The following is a 26,052-nucleotide window of genomic DNA, read 5'->3' as shown; positions in this document are numbered from 1 at the left end:
ATTTTACAATTAACCAAAGGGGGGAGGGTAACCAGCTGTAACTGAATGCAGGTCACATTTGCTATGATATTCAGTCAATGCACATGAGACAGTGACATTTAAAGATTACATCCTTTCAGTATTACATATTGCACCCATAATTACTGAGTCCATTGCCATGACCAAAGCAGGACATCCAGTAAGTATTTCAACTAATACATTGTTGGTTGTTTCACCTTCAGATTCTTATTTTTTCTCCTTACTTTGTTAAGAGGTAAGTTCTCCACTGATGATTTTCTTACATCCTATCTATTGTGGCTTGAATATGAAATGTTCCCCACAGGCTCATGTATTTGAACTCTTGGTCCCTAGCTAGTGACACTGCTTGGGAAGGCTGTGGAACTGCTGGGAGGTGGAGCCTTGCTAGATGAAATGGGTCACTGGGGACCTGCCTTGAAGTGTTACTCCCTCCCTCCTGCCTCCTGCCTGCAGCTGTGACGAGCCTGGCCTCCTGCTTCTGTCTACCATGGTGGAATGTACCCCCTTGAATCTGTAAGTCAAGTTAAATCCTTTCCTTCCTTATGTTGTTTCTGATCAGGTATTTGATCAAAAATAACTAGAACATTACCCCTATTTTTATAAAGCATCCCTATAAATTAATGACAATTTTTTTTAAGTTATTTATTTATTTATTTGAGAGCGACAGACACAGAGAGAAAGACAGATAGAGGGAAAGAGAGAGAATGGGCACGCCAGGGCTTCCAGCCTCTGCAAACGAACTCCAGACGCGTGCGCCCCCTTGTGCATCTGGCTAACGTGGGACCTGGGGAACCGAGCCTCGAACCGGGGTCCTTAGGCTTCACAGGCAAGCGCTTAACCGCTAAGCCATCTCTCCAGCCTGACAATTTTTTTTTTAATTGAGGGAGGGTTTATTTTGGCTTATGAGTTACGGCAGGGAAGACATGTCTGCAGGACCATGAGGTGCCTGGACACATTGCCTTCCAGACAGGAAGCCAAGGATGATGAATACAAATTCAGTGTTATCTTATTCACAAGAGTATAAAAATCTTTTAGTCCATCAAAGTTGAATCACCAGAAATCTACTTTGATCAGTGTTCAAAATAATTTTATTATGTAAATATAATGTATGACCCCATCACTAGGCCTCAATCTATTACTTTTTATCCCAGTGTATAAATATTTATTACTTAACTCATTGATTTAAATGACAGAAAAAGCTAAATATCAATATTGATTTCAGTTTAGGTAGCCATTTCCCCAGAAATTATGCAGGGGATCTTTAAGATATCAATTGCTATAAAACCATCATCAACAGTGCTGGTAAAAAATATTAAAAATCTGCAAATGTAGCTAAGCTTTTCTTTTCTTTCTTCTTCTCTTTTTCCTTTTTTCTTTTCTTTTCTTTCCTTTTTTTTTTTTTTAGGTAGGGTCTTACCCTGGCTCAGGCTGACCTGGAGTTCACTATGTAGTCTCAGGGTGGCCTCGAACTCTTGGTGATCCTCCTATCTCTGCCTCCCAAGTGCTGCGATTAAAGGTGTGCACCACCACACCAAGTAAGCTTTTCTATTCTCACATAATTTCATGCAAGAAGAAAAGAGCTGCATTTTTGCAAATAATACAAAACAAAAGTTTATTCATTTTGGACATTCTTAAAACTATAATAGTAAATATCCAGTAGTAATAGACAATTTAACAAATTACTTTTCTGAAAGAATGAAACATTACACCTAAAATCTATAAGCTGATTCAGTTTACAGAATACATTTATATTAAACATAAAAAACTATAGGCAAGATAGCTTTAAAGGTTTTCCAAAATATATGGTAGAAGTAGTAGTATAAAAATAAAATTTGTCAGCTGGGCATGGTGGCATACACCTTTAACTCCAGCACTCAGGATAGGAGGATTGTCATGAGTTTGAGGCCACCCTAAGACTACATAGTGAATTCCAGGTCAGCCTGGGCCAGAGTGACCAAAAGAAAAAAAAAAAAAAAAAAGAATTTGTCTAATTACCTAACTTCTATGTTTTCTCCTATGCTGCAAAGTTACCTTGTCCATTAGAAGGTCACTTACTAAAAAAATAAGAGATCCTGGGTAGTGGTTAAGGCATTTGCCTGCACAGCCTAATGAACCAGGTTTGATTCCCCAGTACCCACATAAGCCAGATGCACAAGGTGGCACATGCATCTGGAGTTTGTTTGCAGTGGCTGGAGGCTCTGGCACACCCATCTCTATTGACCTGCCTCTCTCTCTCAAAATAATTCAATAAATAAAAATTAATCTTAAAAAGTGATCTATTTGTAAATTTTCTTTTATTGTGATAAAATGCACATAGCATAATATTTTCCTTCTTTAAGTTGTTTCTGGTCAGGTATTTGATCAAAAATAACTAATACACTACCCCTATTTTTATTAAACATCCCTATAAATTAACTACAGTGTTGTTTTTTTATTGAGGGAGGGTTTACTTTGGCTTACGAGTTATGGCAGGGAAGGCATGCCAGCAGGACATGAGGTGGCTGGGCAACTTTTCTATTTGACACAGGTTTTACAATATAGATGTATAAATATTTTAGGTTTTCAAGTCAGGCTCTTGCTCTAGCCCAGGCTGACCTGGAATTTACTATGCAGTCTCAAGGTGGCCTCGAACTCATAGTGATCCTCTTACCTTGGCCTCCCAAGTGCTGGGATTAAAGGCATGCACAATCACACCCAACCAACATATATGAAAACTGGCAATCTATCCACTTATTCCCACTCCTAGAATTTTATATGAAGCTTTCTAATATAGGCAATTATATCATTCAAACAACAAAGTTGAGAGAACTTGGAAAAGTAGTTTTAAAATATTTTATTAATTTCTTTATTTCAGAGAGAGATTAAAATATTTTATTTTTAACACATTAAATAGTTATTATGAACACATTCATGGATGTTCATGAAAGCCAAAGGACAGGTGTTCAATTCCCCAGTACCCATGTAAAGCCAAATGCATAAGGTGGTACATGTGTCTGGAGTTCGTTTGTAGTGGCTACAGGCCCTGGCACACCCATTCTCTCCATCTGCCTCTCTCAAATAAATAAACAAAAAACTTTAAAAAATAAAATAAAGGCTGGAGAGATGGCTTAGCAATTAAGGCGTTTGACTGCAAAGCCAAAGGACCTAAGTTCAGTTCCCCAGGACCCACATAAGCCAGATGCACAAGGGGGCTCACGTGTCTGGAGTTAGTTTGGCTGGAGGCCCTGGTGTCCCTCTCTCTACCTCTTTGTCTCTCTCAAATAAATAAAAATAAAGTTTAAAAAAATAAAAACGCTAGAAGGAAATCATACCAGAGAGAAAGGCGGACGCATGGACCTTTGTGAAGGAGGAAGTTATTTGGTATGGAAAATATATATGTATAATACATACACATGCACATTTGTACATACAGCTCTTAATTTTTAAAAGACATTTGATATTTGAAACAATGGTAACAAAAGCTTGGTTTGTGGAATCATACACTTCAGGGAGGGATGACATTTAGACTGCTTTCAAAAGATGTTACACAGGGCTGGAGAGATGGCTTGGCGGTTAAGCGCTTGCCTGTGAAGCCTAAGGACCCCGGTTCGAGGCTCGGTTCCCCAGGTCCCACGTTAGCCAGATGCACAAGGGAGTGCATGCGTCTGGAGTTCGTTTGCAGAGGCTGGAAGCCCTGGCGCGCCCATTCTCTCTCTCTCCCTCTATCTGTCTTTCTCTCTGTGTCTGTCGCTCTCAAATAAATAAATAAATAAATAAATAAATAAATAAATAAATAAAGATGTTACACAGATGTTTTCAGATAGACAAAGGACACTTCAGTGACAGAAAGGTGTCCACAAGGCACTGAGGAGCAAGAGTCTGGCACTAACTAGAGGTGGGGGAAGCAAGTGTGTTATGAGCCAGCAGCCTTACTGATACAGGATGTTTCCCCTAGACAAACATGTGGGTGGAGAATTAGATGACTTTTACTAAGAAAGAGAATTTGGATTTTTATGTCAACAGTGAGGTCAGAAGGTTTTCTACTCTCCTTTAAAGTAACATTTCCCTGAACTCAGTTGATGAGTGAAGAAGACAAATCTTAGTGGCAGGAGGCTGAGAGCAGAGAAGTACACACACTGCCTCAACGGAAAGGCAAGATGTGGCCGGCAAAGGCAGCGAGGAAGCAGGAACTGATGGGAGATCAAACTAAGAGAATCTGGTAATCAGGTGACTTACGAACATCACCAGTAACACAGAGATGGCGAAGTTTAGAATGTCACAAAAATAAAAACAAAGGAGATACACATGCCTCTACAGAAACAACCACAATAGTTAAAAATGTCAAGATTCTTAGCATTAAATCAATGCTTTATCCTATGAAAATGTGCTTAGTTTGAAGGGATTTTCAGAGTTCATTTTAAATGTTCATTATTGTTGTCAATACATCTACATTCTCTTATTCATCAATTTTAAAAATTACTTTTGTCACACCAGACACTGTGCAGAACCATCCAGGCAATATTATCAAACTATATAAATTCATACCTCTAACTTTACCATTGATTTCCCACAACCAAGAAGTGCCTGTATTTCCACAAAGGTGCAAAGAAAAGGAATTAGAATACTTTAAAATTTTTTAGCTTTTCTAGTTTTGGTCTTAATCTGGATTGTTTCCATCAACCCATAGCATAAAGAGAACAAAGCATATATTCAAGTAACAATTTTTTTTGTTTTGTTTTTCGACGTAGAGTCTCACTCTAGCCCAGGCTGACCTAGAATTCACTATGTAGTCTCAGGGTGGCCTCGAATTTACGGAGATCCTCCTACCTCTGCCTCCCAAGTACTGGGATTAAAGGCGTGTGCCACCATGTCTGGCAAAGTAAGTATATTTAGACAAACATCAGAAATATAATTGTTACTCTTTGCTCTTTTTTTTTTTTTCGTTTGTTTTTCTTGTTTTTCGAGGTAGGGTTTCACTCTAGTCCAGGCTGACCTGGAATTCATTACATAGTATCACTATGGCCTTGAACTCACAATGATCCTCCTACCTCTGCCTCCCGAGTGCTAGGATTAAAGGTGTGCATCACCATGCCTAGCTCTCTTTCCTCTTTTTTTTAACAAAATATTTTAATATTTATTTATTTATTTGTTGGTGGGGGGCAGATAGAGAAAATGGACATTAACCAATGCAAATGAACTCCAGATGCATGCACCACCATGTGCATCTGATTTTCATGGGTACTAGGTTATCAAATCTGGGTCCTTTGGCTTCACAGGTAAGCACCTTAACCACTAGGCCATCTCTCCAGCCCTCTTTGTTCTTTTTAAAAAGTATCAGGAAGTAGCCCATGCTCACATTTTGTCTGGAAGTTAAATAAAGGAGCTTACAATTCTATGGAATATTACCAAAGGAAGCACCTGGGGTGTCTGCACACAGCTTTTGTTCCAGTACTACACTTGGTGCTCCCCAAAGTTAGACATGCATGGCTCACCCTTTCTCAACAAAATCTGTGGGAGGCACGAACATGTGCACTTAATGCCCTTATAAATATTCACAAGAAACAGCAGTCTCATTGAGTAATTTCAATGTATTTTTTTGCACAAGATCCCTACTCAAGAGAATTAGATTTTTATGTTTCCCAGACATTTTGCATGCCTTTGTGTAATGTATATGTCCTACACTAAACTTGCCTTTTCACTTTTGTTTTTCATAAATTTTTCTTAAGTTAAAACATAGAAAATATGGAAATTAATAACTTTATAATAAGTGTTCCCAAAGTCATTCTACAGATAGAGAAAAGGAACTCAAAGAGTTGGTGATATGGATTAAAAATATTTCCTAAAACTGGGTGTGGTGGCCTTTAATCCCAGCACTCAGGAGGCAGAACTAGGAGGATCGCTGTGAGTTTGAGGCCACCCTGAGACTACATAGTGAATTCCAGGTCAGCTTCAGCTACAGTGAGACTCTACCTTGAAAAAACAAAAAGCAAAAGCAAATTTCCTAAACTGGGCATGGCGGTGCACAACATTAATCTCAGCACTCATGAGGCAGAGGTAGGAGGATTGCAATGAATTCGAGGCCACCCTGAGACTACAGAGAGAATTCCAGGTCAGCCTGGACTAGAGTGAAACTCTACCTCAAAAAAATAAAAAACAAGAAAAAAAGTTTTACACACACACATACACACACACACACACACACATACACACACACATTTATTTTTTCCTAGAACAAGAACTTAGGGGTAGGAAAAACTCTAGGGATCATTTATGGATAGAGGACCCATCTTACAATTTTAGAAATGGAGGAGCTAAGCCTTTGGGGGTCTATGTGCCTTTCCCAAGGTCAGGTAACAAACAAGCAGAGGTGAGTGCTTTAGAATTTAGATCCCCCAAGTTTCAACACATCATAGGAATATGACTAAGCCTGAACAACTGCAAGAGGTCAAGGTTCAAAAAAGAACCAACAGACTTCCAGTAATTTAACTCCTAATTACAGTGCATTTAACTCAACGTGTCCCAGCTCAACTGCCTCCTCCCACATCCCGTCCCTACACACCCATGCCTCTAAGATACCCATTAATGAAATCAAAAGGATAAGGATCAAAAGAGCTCCCTTCCTACCAGACTTCTAATTATCATTAACTTACTACTGCCCAAGGGAAACAGTAACCACTACCCAAGAGTTACAAATATGGTTGACAATCCCAGACTATTTTAGAAGAGCGAAATGGCAGAGCAATGACAATCCTGGGCTGGGGAATCAGACTGAATGTAAATGAGCAACGTGTTATTGAGTGACTGACTGAGACAGGCTGGCCTCAAACTTGTTATGTAGCAGAGCTGACTCCTTGAGCTTTCGATCCTCTTGAGTGTTGGGATCACAGATGTGTACCACATCCAATTTATGTGGTGCTGAGAATGGAACCCGAGGCTTCATGCATGCTAGACCAGAACTTGACCAACTGAGCCACATCCCGCCGTACCTTGTTATTTCAGCAAGTTACTAGTCATCCCTCCTCCAGCATCTGTCTCATTATCTAACAGAGTGAGGCCAGTACATCTCTGAACAAGGAGCCATACCTTCAGCCAGGGACAGCACATTTTAAAAAATATTGTATGTTTATGTATTTATTTGAAAAAGAGAGAGGGAAAGAATGGGTGCTACAGGGCCTCCAGTCACTGCAAACAAACTCTAGACGTATGCACCACCTTGTACATCTGGTTTATGTGGGTCCTGGGTAATCGAACTGAGGTCCTTTGGCTTTGCAGGCAACTGCCTTAACCACTAAGCAATCTCTCCAGACTGACAGCATATCTTGAATGAAGTTGTCTGATTAGATATTTCACAAAGAAGTATTTAGGCACTATGTAAGCTAGAGCTATTCAGATGACAGTTATACCTTGACCCCTTCCGGAGCCCACAACCATGTCCACTGTCTTGTGAAAGCACATGAAAGCAAGTTGAACTCTCTTCTTTCTAGTTACAAAGATGGCATGGTAGTGTTGCTCAGAATTATTATACTATACCCTCTTACTTTTTTTCTTAGTTTCCGAAGTGGCAGTATTAAATTATGTACTAAGAAGAAAAAAATAAGATATACTATATTAATTTGCTTATTTAAAAATATTATAAGAACCTTAGAAGTGTTTACTTAGTAAATAAAAATTTAAGCCAAAGAGATTCACTTTAGACATGCTCATTCCTTCCCAGAAAGACAATAAAAGGAATTATGTAGATTTACTTTTAAATTTTCCTAAGTGTATATTGAACTTATTATTAAACACAATTGAAACACAAAAACTCTGACAACACTGGGACAAATGTGATGGTGGCCTTTGAAAAAGTTCTAACGGTCCAATTTAAAAAGTCTCCTACTGCTCATGTAACTCATTCTCCATAATGCACACAAATCAATACAATGATTCTGATTTCAAGTTTTGACTCAATCTTTCATGTTTGAAAAGTGTAAAATCATTTCATAGGCAGTATTTCCAACAGCACAACAGATAATAGTTTCATTTACTTAAAGACAAAAAAGAAGAAATCTTCCTTGCTTTAAGCTGAAATAATTCATAGGTCTAATTTACTTGTCTTGACCTAAGGCCCATCCCCGCTGAGCATTGTGGATGAATTTCTGAAGCTCCACACTATGAGAGGCAGTTCATGTAACCAAGGAATGACACAAGCCTCTGCATCACAACCTTTTAAAAAGCCCTGAACTTGGTTATTTCTTAACAAAGCACTCTTATCTCTAATGGCCAAGGCACTCTAGCAACAATTCAGGTGCACTGGGAGGCTTATTAACTCTTTCAGGCCATTAAGGCACCATTACAAGCTTTAGGGCCTGGAAGCTAATTACAGGTCACTAAATGATCTCAGTGCTCTCTAGTGTTAATGAGCCTGCCAAAGTGACCAATTTTCCATCAGACAGTACAGGGTATTTGCTTTTAAATGTTATTTAGACTTTTTAAAGATTGTTCACAGTGGCAAGATCAGATTCAAAAGGTAAAACTTGAAGACTTAAAATGTTTACTTTTTTTTTTTTAAATTTTTATTTATTTATTTGAGAGCGACAGACACAGAGAGAAAGACAGAGGGAGAGAGAGAGAATGGGCGTGCCAGGGCTTCCAGCCTCTGCAAACGAACTCCAGACGCGTGCGCCCCCTTGTGCATCTGGCTAACGTGGGACCTGGGGAACCGAGCCTCGAACCGGGGTCCTTAGGCTTCACAGGCAAGCGCTTAACTGCTAAGCCATCTCTCCAGCCCTAAAGTGTTTACTTTTTTATTTACTTTTATTTTTAGAGAGAGCAAGCAAGAGAGAATTGGCACGCCAGGGCCTCAGCCACTGTAACCAAACTCCAGATACTGTCGCCACCTAGTGGGTATGTGCAACTTTGTGCTTGCCTCATTTTTGTGTATCTGGTTTACTGGGGATCTGGAGAGTCAAACATGGGTCCTTAGGCTTACATTTTTTTAAAAAATACGGTCTCACTATGTAATTCATGCTGACCTGGAACTCATGGTAAACCTCTTGCCTCAGCCTCTCGAGTTCTAGGTTTATAAGTGCAAATCACCATGCCTTACTATAAACATTAAAATTAAAGAATCACAGCCAGAAACAAGAGCTTTTATGAACTGTGGTTAACATGCCTCCCTTTTAATTTACAATAACTTCAATCACACACACCAATTTACTTTTGTTTTCTGGACACTCCAACTTACCATTAAACCTTTCAGCTTCAGGATCATTTACATTAATAGCAATTAATTTCCAATCTGTTTCCCCTTCATCAATAAGAGCCAGAATCCCAAGGATCTTCACATGAATCACCTCTCCACGAGAAAGAACCTTTAAAGAGAAAAGATGGTCATTATTTGCATGACTTGGAGTTGACCAGGTATTATAAAAACAACACAGAAGATTAGAAGTACTATAGACTTAAATTTAGTGGTTCCAACAGTTAAAAACTAATGTGAATGTAGTTATAAAGCCTGCTTTGCAATGTCCTTTATAGGACTACATAGTACCTCAAAACTTACACTTATGATAGAATTACTGATTAAACAGATGAAACCACACAGACTATGCAGACTGTGGGCCAGAGTAGGGGAATCCAACAACAATAGTCCTAAAAGTAAGAAAGGATGAAGCAGCTGCAATTTGTTGGGACACACATGGAAATAACAATTACCTACAGAAAGCTACCTAGGGACCATTTTAAATCATCAAGGAAATACTACCTTGCATGCACTGATGAGGCAGAGACCCATAAGGCAAAGTAAATAGCAGTCACAGAACTGGAAGAGTGCCAGCCACCATGGAAACCCCTTTCACAAGAAGGGCAACTGAACACAGGACAGAAAAGGCTGCAAGTATTAGAGCTAAACTAGCCCTGAGAAAAAGTTATTCCAGACCTGCCCTGATCCTAACATTTTCCTCCCTTCCTAGCTCCTTCTGCCCTCCTCTGTTTTATGCCTAGAAGCAATAAAAATGACCCACAATGACCACCTGCAAAACAAATACCCTTTAACTATAACAATCACAACAATTAAAATTCTGTCAATAAGCAGAAAAATGTTTTAAGGCCTGGGTGAGGAGGTGGAATTGAAGAATTATATGACAGTGAAATGCAGAAATGAAAGATGACAAATTCACTATAAAAGAACTGTTATAGGGCTGGAGAGAGAGCTTAGCAATTAAAGCACTTGCCTGTGAAACCTAAGGACCCAGGTTTGATTCCCCAGTACCCATGTAAGTCCAGTGTACAAGGTGGCACATGTATCTGGAGTTTGCAGTAGCTAGAGGCCCTGGTACACCATTCTTTCTTTCTCTTTCCTCTCTCTCATAAATATGTTTTTAAAACAACTGTAAATATACTCAAAGATTTAAAGAAAAATATTAAAATGTGCAAGGGAGAAATGGAAATATAAAAAAAAGCACATGGAACCTTTAAAGCTGAAAAATGACATCATCTGAACTGAAAAATTCTCCCAATGGGTTTAACCGAATAGAGTTGATATGGTGGTTTGAAATGTGAAATGTCCCCCATTTCCTCATGTGCTATGATTAAGCCACATACTCAATCCCAGCTTATGGACACTTTGGGAGGTGGAGATGTGTTGGAGGAGTTGTATCACTGGGGAGCAGACTTTGAGGTTTATTAGCTCAGCTCCACTGTGTGTTCATAGCTTACTCTTTCTACTTCCTCCCTGCTGCTGTGGTGATGTGACACCCAGCTTTTTGATTCTGTCATGCTTTCCCTACCATGCTGAAACTTTTACTCAAAACTATAAACTGGAAACAAATCCTTTTGTTCCATCACTTGCTTCTGGTCAGGTGTTTTGTCTCAGCAAGAACACAGAAATTTTTGCACAAGACAAAGAGTGACAAAAAGTAACAAAACAAAGAACAAATACAAACAGGCCAAGAAGAAATTGATAATCACAATAACCCAAGGGATAATATCACATAGTTTTTGTGTAATTAGAAACTCGGAATGGGAGCCGGGCGTGGTGGCGCACGCCTTTAATCCCAGCACTTGGGAGGCAGAGGTAGGAGGATCACCGTGAGTTCGAGGCCACCCTGAGACTACAGAGTGAATTCCAGGTCAGCCTGGGCTAGAGTAAAACGTTACCTCAAAAAACCAAAAAACAAAACAAAACAAAAAAACAAAAACAAAAACCTAAAGAAACTCAGAATGGAAAAGAAGCAGCAGAAAAAGATTATGTTTCAAAGTCCCCCAGTTTATGAAAGGTGTAGAGGTGTAGACATATACACTGGAAGAGCAAACATACATAAACACTCCACCAAAATAAATAAGGAAAATCATACTAAGGCATATAATAATAAAATTGTGGAAACTAGCTACATAGACTAAGTATCAAAGGCCGATGGGGGAAGGAGACTGCATATAAAGGTACAAAAGTGAGAATGACAACTGATTTCTTTTTATAAACAATGTAAACCAAAAGACAAAGGAATGGAATCTCAAAATAAATCTTAGAAAAACACCAGGAGAGACTTCCGGTTAAGATGGCGGCATAGGAACCACGCCAAAGCAGCCTGGGGTAGAAAGACCAAAAAAACTCAGCAAAATATATACTTTTACTAAAAAGCGAGGTGTATAGGAAGTTGAAATGGCAGTAGAGAAGTGGAAGAGATCCAGAGCATCCAGAGCCAGCACAGGCCAGCAAAAGCGAGGTGTATAGGAAGTTGAAATGGCAGTAGAGAAGTGGAAGAGATCCAGAGCATCCAGAGCCAGCACAGGCCAGCAAAAGCGAGGTGTATAGGAAGTTGAAATGGCAGTAGAGAAGTGGAAGAGATCCAGAGCATCCAGAGCCAGCACAGGCCAGCAAAAGCGGCCCCGGCAGGTCTACAGACTGCGGGTGCAGCAGTGCACCAGAAAGCCGCCAGGCTCGGCTTAAACTGCAGGAAAAGCCAGGTGAGGGGAGCTTCCACTCACACCGGAGCTCTCTGCAAACTCCAGAAACGTGAAGGGAGAGCAGCAGTGAACACTGGAGGAGCAGATCACAAGGTAAAAGAACACGTGGAACAGCCAGAGAACTCGAGCAGCATCAGCTCCCTCCTCTCCCCCACCACCTGTGCCCAGCTCCAGCGAACAGAGCAGCGGTCCTAGGACCCGGCCATGCCAACTTGAGCCGACAGCGGGACCCAATCGGAAGCAGAGTCCGGCAGCAACATCAGCGGCTCCGGCACCGGTAACAGCGGCCTCAATGGCAGCAGATCCAACAGCAGCAGCTTCAGAGGCAGCAGTGGCGAATCCAGCAGTGGCAGCTATAGTAGCAGCAGCAGCAGCGGTTCCAGCAGTGGGGGTGCCAATCTGCAGGGCCACAGTTTCCAGGCTCGGTTTTCCCCGCAGGAAAAGCCAGTGCCCAGCTCCAGAAATCAGAACAGCAGCCCAACGACCCAGCCAGCAACTTGACTGAGACCAAAATCATCCAAAGAGGTAACTGGGATTACACCAGGGAAGGTTCTTACTTGGTCACAAGCTGACGTGAATCCCTCAACAGACCAGAAATCTTAACTTCTTTGTTGATAGAGGATCTGGTTGTTATAATAACTACTGTTACATAAATACTCGGTGCTGTTTTTGATTGAATGTGTACAGTGTTTAGTTAAATTTTAGAATCTACCTATATTTTATTCCACTCAGCCTACTTGAATACTCCCATAGCAGGCAAACTCAACCCCTAGGAACACCTTTGTAGATACTTTGAGAGTCTTAAGAGCCACATCTAACACCTTAAGCTCCTACCCTGAAGATATATAACATCAGATCAATTGACACAGCTAAGAATACCCAGCTAGCTAGAAAATCCAAGCATTAACTTAATCCAAGATGCAAAAATATATACATTATAACATAAGAAACACTAAAAAGCAAGACAATATAAATCCACCTAAAAGTATTAATGCATCAGAAATGGCCTCCAGTGAGAACGAGTTAGAGGAAATGTCTGAGAAAGATTTCAAAAGAATGATTGTAAATATGTTCAAAGAAGTCAAAGAACAAATCAAAGGAGTCAAAGAGGAACTCAAAGAGGAAATCAAAGTAATCAAAGAAGACACAGGACACAAATTTCATGAAATAAAGAGGTCAGTACTAAACATAAATAAGGAAATAGAAATAAAAATAAAAACCAGTCAGAATTACTAGCAATGAAGAACACAGTTAATGAAATAAAAAACTCTGTAGAAAATCTCACCAGTAGAATGGATGAAGGAGAGGACAGAATAAGCTAGAAGACCAGGTGGCAGATCTAATACAGTCCAACAAAGAGAAAGACAAACTTATAGAAGAGTATGAGTGGGAATTTCAAGATATTCGAGACACTATGAAAAGATCAAATATAAGAATTCAGGGCATAGTAGAAGGAGAAGAATTCCACTCCAAAGGCATAGTAGACGTCTTCAACAAAATCATAGAAGAAAAACACCAGGAGAGATGGACCAGTTGTTAAAAGGTACTTGCTTGCAAAGTCTGACTGCCTGGGTTCAATTCTCCATTACCCCTGTAAAGGCAGATACACAAAGTTGCACATGCTTCTGGGGTTCATCTGCAGTGGCAGGAGGCCCTGGGGTGCCTGTAGTCCCTCCCGCTCTCTTAAATAAATAAATATGTTTAAAATTATTAGAAAAAGGCAGCTAATCTAGAATGCAGAGAGGTTACAGGGAACTGTCTGAGGCAATGGAAATGTTCTATGTTTTGACTAGAAGTAGAGGTTTTGTGTATGTAATCTGCCCAAAGTTAATGGACTTCATTCCTAAGGTAAGACCATTTTATTTTATATAAGGCATCTCTTTCCCCTTTTTAAAATTTTTTTAAATTATTTATTTATTTGCAATAAGAGAGAAAGAGAGAAGGAAGAGAATGTACATGCTGGGGCCTCTAACTGCTGCAGGGAAACACCAGATGCATGTGCCACTTTGTGCATCTGACTTTACATGGGTACTGGGGAATCAAAGTTGGGTCATTAGGCTTTGAAGCCAAGTGCCTTAACCACTGAACCATCTCTCCAACCCCTATAAGTTATTCTTATTTTATTTTATTTTACTTATTTATTTATTTATTTATTTGAGAGCAACAGACACAGAGAGAAAGACAGATAGAGGGAGAGAGAGAGAATGGGCGCGCCAGGGCTTCCAGCCTCTGCAAACGAACTCCAGACACGTGCGCCCCCTTGTGCATCTGGCTAAAGTGGGACCTGGGGAACTGAGCCTCGAACCGGGGTCCTTAGGCTTCACAGGCAAGCGCTTAACCGCTAAGCCATCTCTCCAGCCCTATTCTTATTTTTTTTTAATTATTTTTATTTATTTGACAGAGAGAAAAAGAGAGAGAGCGCACACGCGCGCATGCAAATGTGTATGCCAGGGCCTCCAGCCACTGCAAACAAACTCCAGACGCATGTGCTCCCTTCTACATCTGGCTAACATGGGTCCTGTGGAATTGAACCTGGGTCCTTTCACTTTGTAGGCAAACACCTTAACTGCAATGATATCCCTCCAGCCCCCTAGAAGTCATTTCTTAGTGAAGTTCAATAGTTAAAAATACTAAGAGTTCTTAAGTAATTTTGTAATACCAAATAATCTAAGGCAAGAACAAAGCCAGTACGCTGAGAATGGCAGACAACAAAAGACTGGACTTTGGTGACATCTCTGCTCCAGTGTCTTATTTAGTCTCAAATCTGTACTATCTGAGACTTTTGATACAAAATCTCAAGGCATATTGGATTTTAACCAGTTTTGTTTCATATTTTATTTTCTGATGTTAGAAGTATCTGAGATGAAGATCAAAATTCAAATGTTAAGCTGGGTGTGTTTTCTTGAATCTTTTGTTGTTGTTGTTGTGTTGTTTTTGTTTTTTGAGGTAGGGTCTGACACTACTCAGGCTGACCTGGAATTCACTGTTTCAAGATGGCTTCAAACTCATGGTGATTCTCCTACCCCTGCCTCCCAAGTGCTGGGATTAAAGATGTGTACCACCACACCTGGCTTTGTGTGTGTTTTCTTAAAGAAGTTAAAAAACAAAAAAAACCCTCCATGACAGTAGATACAAAGGAGACTCAAACCTGATCAAAGCTGTCAAGAAGAGGCTGTTGAGAGCACAACACTAAATAAGACATCTCTATCACGCTCTCCACGGCTCAGTAACATTGCAGAAGAATGGGCAGAAAGAATCTAAGAAGCACAGGTGCACTCATGACCTCACAGTGGTTGTCATTACCCCAATAAGACCTGCACAGTTCTGAACCCATCAACATTCTGACATAAGAACAACAAAAAGAATTGAGACATCAAAGTAGAGCAAGGACTGCTGGGAAGAGGAGGTATGTGATGGAAGCAGGGGTCAGGGAGGGGGGGGGCAAAAGAGGGTACTGGGATGGGAATGCTATTAAATGACAGTATACTCATGTATTTCAATAAAAATGTTTAAAAAAGGGGGGGGGGCTTGGGAAATGGCTTAGTGGCTAAGGCATTAACCTGTAAAGCCTAAGGACCCTCATTAGATTCTCCAGGATCCATGTAAGCCAGATGCACAAGGGGGCGCATGTGTCTGGAGTTTGTTTGCAATAGCTGGAGGCCCTGGCGTGCCTATTTTCTTTCCCTCTGCCTCTTCCTCTGTCTCTCTCTCAAATAAATAAATAAATAAGACATTTTAAAAAATGTTAAAAATGTAAACTGATTAAATATAGCAATTCATGTTACAGTCAACAGGCCACGATCTCTTACACATGAGCTGTGTAAGAATGTAAGGATATGAAGAATACTAAGAATAATGAAGAAAACCACGAAAGCGCAACTGAAATGGAAAGAAACCATGCAGGGGGATTCACAGAAGAAAAACCTGGATGTCCTTTAGTAGCATATAAAGAGATATGCAAGCTCACCCCTGGTATAACCTCCTTGTGGTTTAGATAATACCTCTGCCTGTAGTCCCAGGATTCACATAATCTACTTTTTCCTCTGATTGCCAGCTCTGAATCTAAAAAGGAAATCATTTTTTCTGTTCTACCCAGACAAATCAGAAATTGATATAATAAAAATGTACTGTTCTATTACCAAGAAAATTTACACATGAACAAGAACCAAGGGTATGCAAGGGACAGAGTAAAAGATATAAAGATAAAATCATGAAGACAGCTTGCAGGTCCTCTTGTCACTGTCGGCCACTGTGTAAGAATCTGAGATTTTCAATACAAGTTTCATTCATGCCCTAACGCCTACCTAGAATCTTCTATAGCAATTACCATTTAAATTCTTAGCATTTTACCAAGTAAATATTTTAATTAAAAAATAAAAAATCTCTGTTATGAGTAAAAACATAATCCATATATTTAAAAATATGGCACCAAGAAAATAAGACTGTTGCAACTATATGATGCTGAAATTATTGATATATATGGTACCTACTAGGCCTAGGAATTCACTCTAAATAAGATATAGGGCTGGAGAGATGGCTTAGCGGTTAAGCGCTTGCCTGTGAAGCCTAAGGACCCCGGTTCGAGGCTCGGTTCCCCAGGTCCCACGTTAGCCAGATGCACAAGGGGGCGCACGCGTCTGAGTTCGTTTGCAGAGGCTGGAAGCCCTAGCGCGCCCATTCTTTCTCTCCTCTATCTGTCTTTCTCTCTATGTCTGTCGCTTTCAAATAAATAAATAAAAAATGAACAAAAAAAATTAAAAAAAAAGATATAAACCCATATACATTACTACATACATATGAACTTCACTTTCTGCTTAGGAAAGAGAGACTTGAAAACCCATTTGAATTGCTTCACCTCTTCTGCAAACCACATTAAACTACATTTACCAGTGAAAAATAAGATATTAAGATAACACCTTAAGAAGGTAATGACAATGAAATAATTATTAATGTTATACACACAGACCAACTAGCCTTCATAAATGCTTTACAAAGTGTAGAAGAAATTACAATCTATCAAGAAGTTGAAGCAGATGTTCTCTGGCTTAAGAAAGTGACTCCAGCAATACTCAAGTTGCTAGGGCCTGCACCTATGTTCTTTTTGTTTTTGAAAGGTTTAGTTGGTTATATGATTTCCCTATAAGCTTAACACATGAACAAGTTACAGAACAAATTTCTTCAATATTCAAATGCACCTTTATATTCAACAAATAAGTTATGCAAAATAATTTGTGCCCTGAAATTATTTATTTTGAAAAAGCTGATTTTAAGCTAAAGTCAAATAAATCCGTTCAAAGCAAATGATACTAAAAATCTTGAAACTGTATGAACTGGTGATTAGTTTACACAGCATATGAATATGGTTAATTGTACTTTCATTCTTGGAAGATACATAGTATGTTAACCAGAGACTCATGACTCATAGATAACATCTATTAAGTGCCCAGCATTGTACTAAGCACCATTAATAGTAATAATAATAATAAAAGAGTCCCTGCTCTCAAAAATTTACTATGTTGTTTGGGAGCCATATATTTCAAGCAGGGATAGAATAACATAACACAGAATACAAAATGTACCTTAATAAAAGTGGACCTCAACAACTAGGACTCTTTCATCTCAAGTCCAGACAGTTGAAATAACATGGCCAGAACCCGCAAATTTTAAAGAACAGGGATGGGATGGATATAAAGATGTGTATCAGTTCTCACAAGTTTGAGCACAGGAGGAAGCATACCACACAGGCTGGAGATGCCTGGGATTCAGTCCCAACTCTGACAACCACCAGCTCGATGAGTTAGTCCCTCTGGAATATGGTTTAAAATGTGGATAATAAAAATGCCTCTTTCACAAGGTAGCAGTGAGACATAAATGAGATAATGCACAGTGCCTCATGGAAGCATCAATATTAAAGTCTAGGATCCTAAAGGAAATCATAAGTTATTTTCCTCCCTACCATTGTAGGTAAACAACAACAACAAAAAAATGTTAGGAAGGATGACAAAAAAAACAAATGGCTTTCCCCTCAAGAACACCCAAAGGACAAATGAAAAGACAAGCTCCAAGTGACATTTTATGTTACTTTCCACAGTGTTCTCCATCCATGAGAGGACATGAACTATCATTTTAGCATCCTTAAACACCAGAATCTCAGAATCTAGTTTTCTGTTGTCTTTCTTCAGTATGTTTGTTTATTTTGGATTTAACAAACATAGGCTGGAGAGATGGCTTAGTGGTTAAAGGTGCTTGCTTGCAACACCCAATGGCCAGGGTTTGATTCCCCAGTACCCATGTAAAGCACAATGTGGCACATGCATCTTGAGTTTCTTTTTTTTTTTATTTTTTTTATTTTTATTTATTTGAGAGCGACAGACACAGAGAGAAAGACAGATAGAGGGAGAGAGAGAGAATGGGCGCGCCAGGGCTTCCAGCCTCTGCAAACGAACTCCAGACGCGTGCGCCCCCTTGTGCATCTGGCTAATGTGGGACCTGGGGAACCGAGCCTCGAACCGGGGTCCTTAGGCTTCACAGGCAAGCGCTTAACCGCTAAGCCATCTCTCCAGCTCATCTTTTTTTTTTTTTGGTTTTTTGAGGTAGGGTCTCACTCTGGCTCAGGCTGACCTGGAATTCACTATGTAGTCTCAGGGTGGCCTTGAACTCTCAGCAATCCTCCTATCTCTGCCTCCCAAGTGCTGGGATTAAAGGCATGTGCCACCATGCCGGGCTTGAGTTTCTTTATAGCATCATGAGGCCCTGATGCACCCATATTCTCTTTGTCAGTCTGCCTTGATCTCTCTCTCTGTTTCAAGTAAATAAATAAACAAATACAATTATTTTTTGTTAAATATAGCAACAAACAAGAATGTCTTACACTCCAACATTAAATTTGTATTGGAGCCAACAAAATGTTTCCTAGAGGACAGGCTGCTCTTGGCTTGGAAATGGGCAATGGCAGACACACAAGCCTAAACATGGCCCCTCTGAACTGATCTTGGCACCAACTCACAGAAGCCACTAACTGTTCAGCTCAGCTCCTCTTTCTACATGTCTCCAGGGGTAAGTCATTAGTAGCATCTGGTAAAGAGATATAAAAGTAGTCCTGTTCACAATACATGACATTACAGGCAAAGGGCTTCCCTTTGGATGTAAATTGTCTGACAAACTGGAATGCTGCCCCTTCCCATTCCACATTCTCACCACATGGCACTTCTCAGCAGGTGCCAATCATAAAGAATTTCATGACTCATCTTCAGTTCTGCACTATTTTCTTAAATCGACTCCTGAGTCCAAAATGAAGATATAAAAAACATTAATAGATGGCTGATATTTCTAGCTGAGAAAGACTGTATAGCTAGGCGGTAAGATCTTCTTAGAAGGGGTCATATAAAGAATGCTTATTGGAAGTAATTTTCCATTCTAAAGAGGGAAAGAGGCATGGACAAGCTGATGAATGGGAATAAAGTGGACCAGGATCTAAAACACCCACAAGAGGAGCAATCAATAGAAACTAAAGTAAAAACCCTTGAGGACAACACCGTACAAAGACATAGTACATGGGACCAAAGGACCATAAGATCTTTAGAAAACAAGAGCACCTGAATTAAAGTTATCCTGCAGTTATCAATGAAAGCAGCTAGCTCTGCTGATAAATGGCTCTCACAGGCAGTCTGGCCTTCCAGAAGACATTTGGCAGAGTCTTGAGACATTTTTGTTTGTGACAAAGGAGACATACTAACATCTCAACAGGAGAGGCCAGGCTATCCTCAGGCAGACACGCTAACAAAGAATTGTCCTCCCCATACATCACAGGGAAGAAGATGGCAGCAGAGGTATCTTTTTAGGATTCCTGTGACTCATATGTCACTTACACAATGCATACTTTAATTTACTTTTTCACTTACAAAATTATTTTACTTAGAATTTTCTAACAACAGATGGGATTTCTACGGATTATAAATCAAGGAAGAAGCATGCTTGGCAGGTTGTTCAGTTTTATCAAATGTAACATGCCATCTGACCTCAAAATAACTTAAAGGGAGAGCTGTATTTCAACAAACCAGTGCTTTGCTCTAATGCCTAAAAAACTAAAAGAAACTCAGCAAAAAGTTCATTCTTAGGAATAAATGGTACAATTCTTATGAAACCTATACACTTAAATCTCAGTTAATTGAACAAACTTATACTGACTGTATCATGTTTAGTTTTCTCAGCCAGCAAATGGACAATACATACTCTCTGGGGGAATTCATATTGTTAAGAATTTCTACGTCTCAGTCTGCTGTCAACTTCCAGAAGACAGATGTGTGTTACGAGACTTTCTACCACAATTTCCCTTTTTCTTCTGGTAGGCAGGCAAAAAGAAAGTCATATACTCCTAACATCACCTTCTTGTGATAGTATTTACTTTGTATTTAATAAATATTATCATGGATCATGCTAACTGAAGGAATAAATTCTAGATATAAGAGGAAATATTCTTTCCCAGTTCTACCATCACAAAACTCTTCTAAGGAAATTACTTAGCAAATTTTGTTACTACTTCTGTGGCAGCAATACAATTTATGTCTGAAAGGTGAGTTGAGAGTCTAGAACAAGAGCAAAAGTATGCCCTAAGGTTTTAGGTGGAACCAAACTAAGGTTATTATCAACTTTTCTTGCTGTTGTGGGATTTTTTTTTTTCATTTTTATTTTTTTCAAGGTAGGGGCTCAAGCTTGACCTAGAACTCACTCTATAGTCTCAGGATGGCATTAAACTCATGGTGATCCTTCTGCCTCCCAAGTGCTGGGATTAAAGGGGTGTGTGTCGCCACTCCCTACAAAGGACAGGATTTTAGTCACAAAATGTTGGGCTGAATTTTTCTTTCATCATTCTAAGAAATAACTTGAAGCAATTTATTTCATAAATTATTTGAGATTTTTAGTTTTTCAACAGTCAAGTGAAGATCTATCACTTTTCCATCACAGGACTGCTGTAAAGAAACAAGGAAAAGTAGACAGATGAACTAGAGCACAAGTGGTATTTTACAAATATTCCATTTTTTTCCTGTGGGTTTTAATAGACTTGTTAGAGCAAAGACTACCAAGTGCCAATTCTCATAAGCTTGAGATAAACAGACTTTCACAGGGCTGATAATGTAAATTCTTAACAATATGTATCCAAATGAGGTAAACTTCAACCAGCTCTAGTCATAACAAAGAAAACCATGGAAACCTTTCAGTGAGAGGAACTTCACGCATGGTATGGAAAGTAAGTCAAAAGCCTATGGCTGGGGAGGTCACAGACCTTAAAGTGATGCCTATAATGTTCTTTGGCTAATGGAAAGGTGATGTTCAGCAAAATGTCTTCTAAACATATTAAGTTTATCCCTGTGGGGATATGACTGAAGAATTGAGCCTGGTGTCTAAGTCCCAGGATGTGCTTCTTAAAATATTGTAGTAGCCTTCCTTTATTCAAGCATATTCATTTATATAAATTTTGTTACTGCCCCTCTTTACAGAAAATGTTTAAAATATAAATTCTGAAAACTGTACCTTATTACTATTTTTTTTAAACTGCTTATCATTTGGTTGTATTTCTGCTGGAGAGAGGTGACAGGCAAGAGGTGACAGACCTACCAAATTTTTGTATTAACTCAGAAATCTCTAAGAACGTAGTAAGAGGGAGGAAAAAGACTAGGGGACAAAAAGTGAAATCTCCAGGAGGAGAAAGAACCCTGGTAAGCAGGAAGACAAAAAAGCAAAGGAAAGGGAGCAGGCTAGACCCCTGCTTCTGGACTTCTCCCAGCCCCCTGCTCTGGGCTCCCTGCACAGCAATGTGGAATGAGAGCGAGACCTGAGGAGATCAAGGACCCAATACACTCCAACCCAGCCCCAGCTGGAACCACAGAGGAACTGGGGAAATGAGCAAGAGCACTGCTTTCTAGGTGAGCCTGATATCAGCACAAGGGTGAAGGAGATAAGACACTGAGGACACTCAACACCCACCAAACCAGAGATCCAGAGGCTACTACTATGTGCCCATCACTGAAGTAGACTTAAATGCACCCTCTATGGCTCAGGGAATTTAGTGGAAGAGGGGGCAGAAAGATTGTTAAAGCCACAAGTTGGGACATTCTGCACAGAGACATTGCCTCTCCACCATAATTGACTGATACCCCCAAAATGCATGACCCACAATCCCCACAAGGTTGACCTGCATCTCTAACAAGGAGGGCCTTTTCAGAAAAGGGGCAGAGAGGAGGGAAAGGATGGTACCAACATGTGATGCTTACATATATATGTCCATATCTAATAAAAATAAATTTTAAAAAAGCAAAGGAAAAGAAATATTTAGAGGAGGATGAAGAGGTGAATAAAAACAAGAATGATTTAAGGAGCACAGAAGAATGTAACAAATAAGCAGAGGTCAATCATACCTGAGAGAGCTAAGGTAAGTTTCCACCAAGAACCAACCTCATCTGAATCCGCAGGGAGTAACAACCAATAGCTGGACATGCATGCTTTAACTTAAGCACATGCTGCATGGCAGACCCTGCGCTCTCCACTGGTGATGGCTGCTCCAGCAAGCCTATAATCAGTGAAGACAGCCAGCTAGGCACAGGCAGTGCAGTGATGCACACAACCAGCTGGGGTCTACAGAGGGTCAAGCCGACTTCCCAGAGGAAGAGAGCTATTAGCCGACACCTTTAGACGAGCAGGGGAAGTAAAATTCCATCTGCATAATGAGAGTAGCCAGGATGAAGGCCTGGGAAAGGGGAAGGGCAGATGAAATTTAGGAACTTTAAGACTGCTGCAGCTGGTGGGTAGTATGCAAACAAGGAATACCAAGAAAGGAAGCCAGAAAAGGAGGCAGCAGGAAGGAGGCAGGTACTCAGACAAGGAAAGCAGAAGAGTCTGGAGTGATAACTATACTCAGCAAGGAAACTTGTTAGGAGGAAGTATTATAATTCAAGTGAGACATAACAATGAACTAGACAAAGCCAGCAGCAATGAGAATGCAAAAAAAAAAATTAGCTAAAAGCTCTTTAGGACACAGAATCAGCATTGCATCCTTATCTGGATGAAGCGACACAAAGAACAATCAGGGATGACCCCTTCGGTTTCTCGAGTTGCCAACAAGAGAAGAGATGTCCCTTACTGAGACTGAGAATATTAAGGAGGTAAAGCAGAGAGAGGAAAATAATGAATACCGCTTGGACATGACAACTTTGAGAAGCCTAGGAAACATCTAAGTACAGATAAAGGTAGTTGAACATATGGATCTGAGCTGAAGTCATCAATCCAGCAGCAAAACCAGAAATCCTTGGTTGGAACTGACTCATCCAGGAAGCCCACGTGAGGATAGGAATGGACCCTCATACTGCTCATCTTTTAGTAAGCAGAAGAAAAGGAACTTGCAAAAGATACCAAGAAGGGCTGGAGGGATGGCTTAGCAGTTAAGTCATTTGTCAGTAAAGCCAAAGGACCCAGGCTCAATTCTCCAGGACCCATGTTAGTCAGATGCACAAGGGGGCACACACATCTGGAGTTCATTTGCAGTGGCTGGAAGCCCTGGTGTGCCATTCTCTTTCTCCCTCTCCCTCTTTCTCTGCCAAATAAATAAATAAAAATAAAATATTAAAAAGAAACCAAGAGGAGGGAGCCAGAATGATGAGAGGCAAAACAAGATTATAATACCCAACAAGTCAAGCCAGCTGACTTAAGAATAAAGAGGTAGTTAATGGTATGAATCATAAAAGGAAATTCAAAAGCTCCCCTTCTAGGCTGCTGGATTCGGCCAAAAGAAGTTACTAATCTTAATGTGAGCAATTTGATTGAAATGATGATGGAGAGGAGGTAGGAACAACTATGCAACCAATGGGCTGACAACTAGGAGGGAAGCAGGAAATGTAGATAAGTGTTAAAAACTCTTTTTACACATTGTCATGTGAAGTGTAAGAAGAAAAGAGACATGTGACAAAAAGGAAATGATAAATGAAGAATTGAAAATAAAAAGAGAAAACATTTTTAAAAATCACCCTTTACCAGCAGGGCGTGTAGAAAGTTATTCTAGAGTATAAGCAGCAGAACATAAACTGCTAGTGGCCACATTTGATGTCTAGGAGAGCTACAAAACCGAAGACCAGACTCAGAGGCTGTGCCATGGTGCAAATTAAGAGGGAAGAACATAGAACAAGAGAAATGAATGTAACAGAAAATAGATACCTGTCATGCGTTTTGATTGCTTAGCCCCCAGCTGGTGACAATTTGGGAGGTGGAGCTTTGCTAAAAGATGTGTGTTACCAAGGGTGGGCATTGGGGTGGTACAGTCAGCTCCCCTTTGCTAGACTTTGGTTTACTGTCTTGCTGCTATTTGCCAAGTTCTGTGGCACAGAGGTGATATCCAGCCTCTGCTCATGCCATGCTTTCCCCTGACTATAGACCAAAATAAACTCTTCCTCCCATTAGCTGCTTTTGGTTGGGTGTTTTGTCCTCGCAATGAAAAGGTAATCACAACAGAACTGGCCAAAGCAGATAGAAGGACTGATGAGCAGTGCCAATCCATGAGTGTGTGCTGTTTTTTTTTTTTTTTTCTCAAAATAGGGCTTTGCAAGCTAGACACAGGTATGCAGAGAAAACAGGAAAGCTGGTTTTCATCACTATTACAGTTTCTATCTATATAAAGGCAAGGAAACTGAACATAGGGAGAGCTTGGTGAACTTCATGTAAATGATCAGATGGCACATTAGTTACCTTAGTTGTTGCTGTGACCAAATACCTGCAGGAAACTGCTTAAGAAGGGAAAGGGCTTTTTCTTGCTCACAGCTTTGAGGGACTATATTCTGTCACGATGAGGAACACAGGGCAACAGGAACAGGAGGCTGGCTGGTCACAGTGTAGCCACAGTCAAGAGAGGGGCATGGAGAGGGGAGGAAGTAGGGACTAACTATAAAACCTTAAGGCCCTGTCACAGTGACTCACTTCCTCCAACAAGATTCCACCACTGTACCAAATAATGGCACTGTCATAAACCAATTATTCAAGCACGAGAGTTTACGGCCTATGGGAGCGATTTTACATTTAAAACACAACAGATGGAAAACATTTTAAGCCTTGTAGATGCTCAGTTCTGCAACTGTGGTCAAACACAGTCTGGACAGTGACACATGAACAGGCACAGCTGTGTCACTTTAATCAGAGCCAGGCAGTGGCTGCTGTTTACTAAGGCCCTGGCTTAAGAGAAGGAGTAAAGATATAACAGACTATTGGAGCAATCAATGGGCTTGAACTTTTAAAGTAAAAGAACTGGAGATTAAAACCAAACAAAACAAAACACATGAATCAAGAGTCTCTAAACAAACCTTTGAGCCTATTTCACAAACATCAATAGGATCATTATCTCCACAGCAGTTTGTGTCCTTATCTTTTTGATGGGGATCTTCCCATGTCTAAAAAAAAAGGGGGGGGGGAGAGAAAGAAATGTAGATTAATGTTCACTAAAATACATCTTAATCTTTCTACATGATCATGATGTTTTATAGATAGCCATAATCAAAAGGGAAAAAAACATCTCAGAAGTTACATAGCCATAAAGCCAACATGACAGCACACTCATAAGTATTGTAATAATTAAAACAGATTTACAGTATTTCCTCTCTTCTGTCTCTCATTTGTCTGTGTAAACACATCTGAAAGTGGGTGGCATTTCCAGACATACTTACTTTCCAAGTTTAGTCAGTGACTAAATTCATATTCACAAATCTCAGATTTTCAGTTTGAATGTTCCCACTGCCTATGCCTTGTTTCTGTTTTTCTACTATCTCAACTGTAGCTCCTATCACTCATAACTTCCTTTAACATAAGACTCTAGGTCTAGCCTTCCATGTTTGAAAATAAACTTCCTATTCTTTAAATGTCTTCTACTAGTGGAAACACGATTTTGCCTTTATAAATGGCATTATTCACCACAGAAAAGCCTATTTTGTCTCATTTCATTCTCTGAAAAAATCCTCTACCCTAGCCGTTAAAATTTCAAGATCTTTTACAAAATTTTTATTAATTAATTTATCATATGAGAGAGAAGTAGAGAGTGAGTATGGACACACTAGGGCTTCCCACCACTGCAAACTA

The 26,052-nt window shown here is 39.9% G+C and overlaps 1 protein-coding gene across 4 annotated transcripts in view; it reads right to left on the bottom strand.

The window, feature by feature from the left end:
• Ppa2 (inorganic pyrophosphatase 2) overlaps positions 1 to 26,052 on the bottom strand; it is an 81,989-nt gene that overhangs the window by 16,678 nt on the left and 39,259 nt on the right. For all 4 annotated transcript variants that reach the window (XM_045143722.1, XM_045143725.1, XM_045143723.1 and 1 more), the window contains 2 exons: positions 25,284 to 25,370; positions 9,224 to 9,350 (listed from right to left, as the gene is read on the bottom strand). In XM_045143722.1, the coding sequence (XP_044999657.1) occupies positions 9,224 to 9,350; positions 25,284 to 25,370 (214 nt within the window). The remainder of the gene's footprint in view (positions 1 to 9,223; positions 9,351 to 25,283; positions 25,371 to 26,052) is intronic.

The sequence above is a fragment of the Jaculus jaculus genome, chromosome 2 (genome assembly GCF_020740685.1).
Source record: "Jaculus jaculus isolate mJacJac1 chromosome 2, mJacJac1.mat.Y.cur, whole genome shotgun sequence".
Taxonomy (NCBI): domain Eukaryota; kingdom Metazoa; phylum Chordata; class Mammalia; order Rodentia; family Dipodidae; genus Jaculus; species Jaculus jaculus.
Note: the sequence above shows the minus strand (reverse complement) of the source record. Positions and strands in the feature narration are given on the sequence as shown.